The 8,838-nt window shown below is 41.4% G+C and overlaps 1 protein-coding gene across 5 annotated transcripts; it reads left to right on the top strand.

The window, feature by feature from the left end:
* The first annotated feature begins 1,378 nt into the window (after positions 1-1,378).
* LOC133903495 (organic cation/carnitine transporter 7-like) lies at positions 1,379-7,525 on the top strand. 5 transcript variants are annotated; one of them, XM_062344901.1, is made up of 6 exons: positions 1,379-1,523; positions 2,577-2,848; positions 3,727-3,964; positions 5,189-5,717; positions 5,809-6,011; positions 7,070-7,525. In XM_062344901.1, exons 2-6 carry the CDS (start codon positions 2,592-2,594, stop codon positions 7,277-7,279), a joined length of 1,437 nt encoding a protein of 478 aa, XP_062200885.1. In that variant the 5' UTR covers positions 1,379-1,523; positions 2,577-2,591; the 3' UTR covers positions 7,280-7,525. The 5 variants fall into 5 exon arrangements, with proteins under 5 accessions (XP_062200885.1, XP_062200884.1, XP_062200886.1 ...); XM_062344900.1 differs by lacking the exon at positions 1,379-1,523 and adding an exon at positions 1,531-1,714 and having other exon boundaries at positions 1,752-2,848; XM_062344902.1 differs by lacking the exon at positions 1,379-1,523 and having other exon boundaries at positions 1,531-2,848; positions 5,189-5,536; positions 5,618-5,717.
* The last annotated feature ends 1,313 nt before the right edge of the window (positions 7,526-8,838 follow it).

Here is an 8,838-nt window from a genome sequence, read left to right as displayed (position 1 = left end):
ATTAGAGAGGAGTGTTAGTTTTGAAAGTCTTGAAATCTGTTCTGATCTTTCTTGCTTCCGTATGTGATTTTGAGGTACGTTGGTGTGGGAACCGAGGTCCTGAACAAGGAAAGCCTTCGCTTCGAGGGAAAACCGAAGGCTCCTGGGTGTGATACGTATTTAAAGGTGAATAATCTTAATTCCTCTATCATCTTAGGTACATTATGGCCCTATTTATAGCTCGTACTCAACCACTCCACGCTAGGATTTACAGTTTCACCCCCTCAATTACCACATTCTTAGCATATTCGGGGGCATTATGGTACAATCAAATATATTGGTATAATTACAACTGTACCCTGAGCGGTTATGTGGGCTTCGACGTCCATTGAGCGCCTTCGGCCAGTCTCATGACTGCGCCGCGAGTCTCTCTCCAGCCTCCAACAGAAGATTTGCCACGACCTTCGCTCCTGCTCTCCGAAGGCACGCCCACAGGCGAACGCCCAGAGCCTTCGTCTGTATTTCCTGAAAAACAATTGCAACATCCATTAGTGCTCAGCCACAGGTAGACTTTAACTTGCCATCCGAAGGGGTGCGGGAGATCATCCCTAACAGTTGGATTAAAGAATAGGAGAAGATCATTAATTTCGTAAAAAATTTATTTAGCCGCATATTCACTCTGATCACCGTTCACGATCCTACGTTATCAAACAATTTAAATCAGTGCCAACTTTATGCAGACATCGCCTATGTTTTGTACGTACGCATGTCGTGATTTTGCGACCTGCTTGCATTTTTCATGTACGTCGTGATTATGTATATATTTCGTATGTATACTTGTGCTGGAGAAATCAATGGAGGAGGCAAACAATCCAAAATGGTAGATCCAAAGAGGTTAAGAAATTGAATTGGAGCTGAATTCCAACAAGCAAATTTAGGTTCCAACCAAACAACAGAATTAAAATCATAGTTTAATTCTAATTTTACAAGAAATAGAAATGATTCTCTAATTTCATAAAACCAATTCAATTCCATGTACGAAACAAAGCCAGAATACCAAATTTTCATTCACCAGAAAAATGTGCGCGAAGTTTCGAATCCCAAGGAGCTCTGTTGCGAAAAAATGATTCACGAGAAAATGTGTACAAAGATTTGAATCCCAATAAGCTCTGCACATATTTTAGAGTTTGGTTTATTTTGTTTCGTCTCAACCGCAAAGAAAGTGTACCGGCACAAATCACGAGGAACAAATGGAAGAAGCAGAGAACTACACCTCAGCTGCTCCGGCGTTACCGGAAAGAGGACGTCTTCTCCGTTTCCACGGCGCTGACGGCATCTTCCTTCCCCGTCCGCCCAAATTCCATCCCGTTGCTTCATTTTTCTGCGTTTAGTCATCCCTGTCGCCATCCATACAAGCATCCATCCATCCCAGACAAGAGCAACACTGCAGAGAACACTCCCACGGTCCCACGCCACTCACCCCGCCGCTCGCCCTGCTGCTGCATAACTCGGTACTCCACCGGTGCGGCGGCTCGCCCGGCTCGGTTCTCTCTCTCTCTCTCTCTCTCTCTCTCTCTCTCTCTCTCTCTCTCTCTCTCTCTCTTCCCGTGCCCAAGCGAAGCTTGCGGGTTATCTATTTATCTCTTCTTTATTCCTGTCCTGCGTGCGGTTGCCTTGCTATCGATCGGCAACTGATTAAGTTTGGAGAGAGAGAGAGAGAGAGTGAGAGTTCAAGGTCACGTTTTCTTCAGGAGAGAGAGGGAGAGTTCAAGGTCACGTTTTCTTCAGGAGACGACCACCTCTGGTTCTTCTTGTGACTCATTGCGTCATGGCGTGTTTGGTTCTGTGATGAGCCAAATTTTGGCTGTTAGATGGAAATTTAGCCTCCATTTTGGTTTTAGTTTAAAATTTGGCTGTTCTCGGAAAAGATTGGTGTCACAAATTCTTATGTTGCAGACTTGAACAAAATTTGGGCGGCCCCAAATTTGGCTGGCCATAATTTTGGCTTTGATCACAACCTTGCCCCAGTTTTGATACTGCCTTAATAACATTAGTTACGGTCAATATAATAGCCTTACACAAACTAGCCAGATTTCTCATTCACTTCCATCCCCACTGCCCGCTGACTGACAAATTAGTGGTAGGTCACAGAAATGACTGGCACTGAAACTCATATTTGATAGCCATCCAGCATGCATATTCATTGCACAGCGGTCATCATCAGTCAGTATACTGGGTGCCAGCAGGCTGTAAAAAGACTGCCTCTTGCTTGAAGGAACATATATAATGCTCTAAATTGTTGTACAACTCTGAACTGAATTGCGTACCGCCACATTATAAGTGTAGGTTCATTGCTGTATGCTCCATCTTCAACCTGCTGAGACATGCTTCAGGGGCTATTTTGAACTTTCAATTCTTGATATACATGTCATATTTCTTACGGTTGCGGATATTGCATATAAATACTACTGTGAGGTGGAAACCTGGAACTAAGTCGACCCGATCGATCAAATTGTTACTAATTACTCGACAGAATTGAAGTCTATGATACGGGATTTTCTATATCACACATGCCTTTCACTTTGCTAAACCGGCAGGTGCTACTGATTGCCATGGAAACATACACCACGGATGATGCACTGACAGCCATGGGGTTTGGGAGGTTCCAAGCGCTTGTTCTTGTGTACGCGGGGACGGGTTGGCTCACGGATGCCATGGAGCTCATGCTGTTGTCGTTCCTTGGACCATTGGTGCGGCAACAGTGGAATGTTTCTCCTCAGCATGAGAGCCTGCTCTCAAGTGTTGTCTTTGCTGGCATGCTGATAGGAGCCTGTGCCTGGGGCTTCCTCTCCGACAAATATGGAAGAAGGTAAGGAGGATCTGCTCCTGCAATCACTTTCTTGTTTCTGTTTTCAACTACAAGCCTTTAGGAATTAGGATTAACAAGATATTAGTTTATTTTTTCCAACAATCCGAAGGGCCCCATGATTACATTGTGACCTCAAATCGTAATAGTTCTGTTGTTAAACATTTGACTGCCATATTTTTCTTGATGTCCGGTTGTCAAGTTTGATTTGAAGGTTAAGTGCTATAAGCTTTATATGCAAATTATTAGCAGCTGTATGTGTAACTTACTTGAGATATATGCGTCTCTAAATTAAACAATATGTGTCTCATTTTGCTAAGCTCGTCATATAGAACATAGTATGCAAACAAAACTGAAAACGCACATCTGATGAAAAATTTGTGATCATCAAAAGTGCCTAGACTTAACTACAAATGTTAAGAAAATCAAACAGGCCAACTGTTGTTGATGTCATAGAGCGATATGTTTTGTCTCCTTATGAGTTAGGGTTTCCTCTCATAGTGGATCTCTTTGTACGTCCTATAATTTCACAATGTTCAGATTGGACCCTCTGCTACAAAATTGGTTAGTTAACCCCCCCCCCCCCCCACAATGTATTAAATTGATGCAATTTTGATCCTGGCGGTGGAACATGTAGTGGATTTGCTTATGTGGCAATGTGGCATCCGATTGGGCTCTGTTCTCTGAGTCAACAAACCATTGATAAGGAGTTATTTGCCGGTATTCAAGTTTTGTAGTACAAGATCTAATTTGGACTAGCTTGAAAGTATAAAGGTGTATATATTGACCTAGGGAACTTTTTCAATACCATTATTTACTATGTTTTGGCTTCCTATATGTCAAGCATAAGTGAGATAAACCTTGCATTTTTTTTATTGCAGGACTGCTTTATTGTTTTCAATTCTTCTTACTACAGGAGCAGGACTTTTAAGTGCTTTATCTCCTAACTACATATCCCTGCTGGCTCTTCGGTTTCTCGTCGGCGTAGGAGTGGGTGGCGCACATGTGTTTTCATCTTGGTTTTTGGAGTTTGTTCCTGCAAAAAATCGTGGAGCTTGGATGATTGTTTTTTCCTTCTTTTGGACTATCGGCACAATCTTGGAGGCTTCACTTGCATGGGTATGACATTTTTTCTTCCTTTATTGCAACTCATAGCTTGCCCTTTTCATGCTAAATTTGTTTCCCTATTGCACTCATCGTATGTAGAAAATTTGAAACATAACGAGGAGTAAATTTCAGAGATATTGCATTTACATATCCATGGGGATGCTTGTGTTCTTTAATTCTGTAGAGGAATATGTTGGAGCAGGCTTCTGAAACAACAAATTTTTTAAATACTCCATGTCACTGTCATGCAGGGCATTAATGTTTCTTGGGGCGTTGTGCTGCGACTTCTTTCACACAATCATAGTTATCATTTGCATGCTAAGTGTGATATATTATTATTTCTGTACCAATTCTTACGATATCCTAATGTGTGCCATCTGAAAATAAAATCTTCTTTGTTTCGGGCGCCTTTTGGGATATCGCTATCAGCAACGTCATCCTTGACAATCAGGAGCCAGGAGGTGTAGCCATAGTGCTTGGCACATGGCCAAACCGCACCTTAGTGCATAAGTAGGTCAGATAGCTTCCTTTTGGCCTAAGTTAGCTAATTTACGTAGTTATGGATTTGATAACATTTTATTGGATTTGGTTGTTTCTTTTCTTATCTTTAGTATCCTTTGTTAAAGAGGCTCTATAAAAGGGAGACCTTCGTCATTACTTAAGGAGTCGATCAAGAGAGACTGAAAAATGGTTGCAATATACTATATACGTACCATATCCATGCCTTCTAGGCACGTGGCAAGGGATAATCCTGGCCAGCATCCTGGAGGGTGAGTCAAGTTCATCTAGAGCTCGCTACCCCATCCGATCACATCACATTGAAGTATCAATTTATTGCTCACTTTCCTAATCAGATTAAGTTTTTGGGTGAATTGGTTGGTGAATAAAACAAAATACAGTATCAAATCCAAGAAGTACTAAGTTCTTAAACTAAATATTGCTCACATTTACTTGGCCTAAGCTTTTAGGTGAACCAATTGGCGCATTAAGCTCAATACATCCAACGCCCCATTATCTCCTATGCAGTTGGCTGCAATTCCACAAAGCCCATAACGTCTTTTCTTTCCGATCCAGGCCTTACCCCATTTCCAATAGCGAAACAGAAACAAACCTTCCTACATCAACTCAAAATAACTGAATTCAGTTAAACTTTGATCTAATATGCTTTTGTTTCTGATATATATTTTATACTGGCATGTTTTCTTATAACTTTGTTCATTTGTATTTTTAATGCAGGTTGTCATAGAGAAGTTGAGTTGGAGATGGTTGCTGGCATTCACCGCCCTTCCATGCTTTCTTTTGCTTCTTTTCTTTGCCATTACACCTGAGTCACCACGCTATCTTTGTGTACAAAATAGAATGTCCAAGGCGACGCTTGTTCTGGAAAGAATGGCCAAAGCAAATAAAGTAGCTCTTCCTCCGGGAGTTCTCACATACCATAGAGATACACAAACTGACCACATCATGCTTACTTCTGAGGATGACCACCTTCATGTCAGAGAGAATGAATGTACAGTTGGCAATGCCATGAGCTCCAAACCTGGTGGTATTCCTGCACTGCGAATGCTATTATCGCGTAAATTGGTCAGATCAACTCTTCTTATTTGGTTTGTTTGGTTCGCAAATTCCTTCGCTTATTACGGGCTAGTATTGTTAACATCGCAGCTGAGTGATGCAAACAGAAGATGCGCATCTGGTAAAAAAATTGAGGCTCACCAAAAAGATGTCAATCTTTACAAAGATGTTTTTATCACTAGTTTAGCAGGTATAATACAGTAGGTTCCACAAATTTGTTCTCCCATTATGGCTCGCTGTGGAATATCCCATAACTCATGGCATCCCTATCTTTGTACCAGAGTTTCCAGGCTTAATTATTTCTGCTGTTATTGTTGATTGGTTTGGCCGGAAAGCTACAATGTGGATCATGATGTTTGCATGCTGTTCTTTCCTTGGACCACTCGTGGTTCATCAGAATGAGTCGTTGACAACGGCTCTTCTATTCGGTGCTCGCGCCTGTGGCATGGGTAGCTCTACAGTTTTATGTTTATATGCTCCAGAGGTTCGTATCAGCTTCTTATTACATAGAGTAGTTTTGCTTTCAGGGTGATTTGGTTGTTAAACGATGCATAATTAGTCTGCCAAAATACCATCTATCAAGTATTGAATTTGAATATTATATCCACACAACTAATTAATCTGCCAAAACACCATCTATTAAGTATTGAATTTGGCACACAGCTAGTGTGTTCAACTTATAGTTTTGAATGTACATTGCTCAAGGTTCCACAATTTTTGGCAAGGTTGAAAACGAACAAGTTCTAGGAGTAGTTAGATCTTCATTATGTCAAAAGAAAATGAAGAACCTACCAATAAGACATACCATTGGATATCTTTTATGAAATTGATAGTAGTTTTATTTCTTGTTGCTTCATCGACTATATATGCATGATTAAGCTTTTTTGAGGAAACTACGGTAGGCTTACGCCGACCTGAATGATCTTTATTACTCAAAAGCTTAGGAGTACAAAGATACAACAGCACGCCCAAGCACAACGGGCTAAAAAAGTTATATGAGAAAAGGAGAAACAGACACATGCATGATTAATCTACAGCTAATGGATTGGATTCATGCACAAATACGAAGAAAACCAACACATTAACATAAGCATATGGTCAAGAATATTTTCCTAGCTACATCATCTACTCTTCAAAATAATGGAATCATGAGTTGTTTGAGCTTTCTCGTGTCGGATTCAAGGCTTAGCACAGAGTTAATTCTGATCTTGTAAATTTCCTGAGAGCACTAGCATAGTTGCAAATGGCCGGAGAGGATTGTTGAATTCACACGGTTCAGTGTCCTAACTCTTGCTGCGACAATAATCCGAATCCCTGAAGGAAGAAGTATTCCAAATCCATTCACTCCTCCTAAACATTCTCATCTTTTTCATCAGCATATTCGCTAACCATCTCAGTTGTGTTTGCCTGTGCGTATACAGGTCTTTAAACTCTGAACATGTTTAACAGTCCTATATAAAAGTTCCGGATACTTTTTCATTGCAGCAGAGTATTATTGATTTATCGCAAGCTAATCCCTATATAAACACCTCCTCTTTGCAGGTGTACCCAACATCAGCGCGTTCAACGGGTGTTGGAATTGCTACCGCCATTGGTAAAATTGGTGGGATCGTTTGCCCTCTTATCGCAGTCGGCATGCTGCGGAGCTGCCACCAGATGGAAGCCGTTGTGGTCTTTGAGCTGGTGCTAGGCCTCGCCGGAGTTGCCTGCATTCTCTTCCCTGTGGAGACCAAGGGCCGCGAAATGAAGTGATAGTGTCAAATCAAAACACGTTTGGTTGCCTGTGTAAGGAAAAAACTGCATTGTTGTGTGCATTGGTTGCTTATGTTTGGCTGGCCAAACCCATGGTGCTGTGTTGTCACCTTAGGGTGCCCAGGCAACCAATCACACTCTATGTACATAGAATTTAATTGGATATCTATCGGGACAGAACTACCAAATCCACACCGTTTGTGTATTGTACGTTAGTGATTGTATATAATCACTAGTTGGTGTGCATGTGTAACTAGGGATGCAAGTTCATCTTTTTTCCGATCCCAAACCCATTGCATTGAACTAAAATGCAATTCCATCTAATTGCCATTTTATTTTATATTTCTTGGATTTAGAGGCTATAAGTTTGTGGACGGGCTGGTAGCTCAGTGGCAAAACTCTATGGATGGAGGGGACTGGCGAGAGTTTGATTCTCATTTCGCACCTCAAAAGGTTTTCAAAGTAGATCGTGCAGTGAGAAGACGTCTATAAAAAAAAAGTAGTGACCCAACCACCATTGATTGACCCACTCGCATCCCTGTGCGTAACAAAGTCTATCAAATTTGTGTCTTGGAAATTCAGTTGTGAAATTCCCTTCAGTCATAAATCATCTATAACACAAGTGAAATTAAAATTAATAATATCTCTACAAAATATTCATGAAGAAATGTGTTGGCATCACCCCAAAATCCTGGTGGCATCAAACAATAAAGATAGTTGCCATCCCTAACATCAAACAAACAAGACTTGGAAGATCTCTAATGCGTAAGGCCGTTATGATGGATTGATGGGTCATGGGCACGGCCACAGCAAACAAGAATTTTCGGACGAAGGGTAGCTGTCGCCTTTTCAACGGGATATAAGCTTATAGAGTTGCAAATTTTGAAAATAGATGTAAAGATTTATAATTTTCGGATTAAAGAATATAAAATAAAAAACCAACAAACTATGGGTGAGAAAGCTGTGAAGCCCATTGGGCCATACATTTGCGCACAATAGTAATATATAGGATATTGACGGTCCAGATCTTGAGGCTTGGATTTGCCGTTCAACTTGTTTCCCAAGAATGCACCAGAATAGAAAAAGAGATGTCGCTTTCTGCATGGAATTGTCCACGGGCGACGTGTAGCTCCCGGGTTCTATTATTTCTGCGTGACTAGTGCAATAATGCTACGGCCACATGATACTGGACCAAAGCTAGCGTCACACGGCGTTTGGGTCCTAGGGGTTCTATTTTGGCTCGGTTTTTGTGCGAAGGAGTTGGAGCTGCAGCCTATCCCTAAGTTTGGGATGCGATTTTGGGCCAGCGACAATGTTCCCGGCAGTGAAATGGTCTTCTGAGCAGTTTTGTGCTGTCGCAAAGCTTCTTTCTGTCCGACGAGGTGACGGCCGATGCGTAGTCAAAGTTTTAGATGTGTCCTAATGGAGCTAGAGAGTTGGATATTCCAAAACTGTCTCCAGTACCAGTAGTCATCTCCAGTGACGGGGATCGAAGTTTCAAAGCTCGTTGTTGAAGAAGACCCACATGGACTTCAATGTTTTTTTAATTTCTCTTGATC

Source organism: Phragmites australis, chromosome 21 (genome assembly GCF_958298935.1).
Source record: "Phragmites australis chromosome 21, lpPhrAust1.1, whole genome shotgun sequence".
In the NCBI taxonomy this organism is placed as follows: domain Eukaryota; kingdom Viridiplantae; phylum Streptophyta; class Magnoliopsida; order Poales; family Poaceae; genus Phragmites; species Phragmites australis.
Note: the sequence above shows the minus strand (reverse complement) of the source record. Positions and strands in the feature narration are given on the sequence as shown.

What these genes read in the sequence shown, in the direction of transcription:
- LOC133903495 (XM_062344900.1), top strand. Translation starts at nt 2,550, where the DNA reads ATGCCTTTCACTTTGCTAAACCGGCAGGTGCTACTGATTGCCATGGAA. An exon ending in TCCGACAAATATGGAAGAAG is followed by an intron (nt 2,849 to 3,726) that starts GTAAGGAGGATC and finishes TTTTTATTGCAG; the next exon opens with GACTGCTTTATTGTTTTCAA. An exon ending in TTTTATCACTAGTTTAGCAG is followed by an intron (nt 5,718 to 5,808) that starts GTATAATACAGT and finishes TCTTTGTACCAG; the next exon opens with AGTTTCCAGGCTTAATTATT.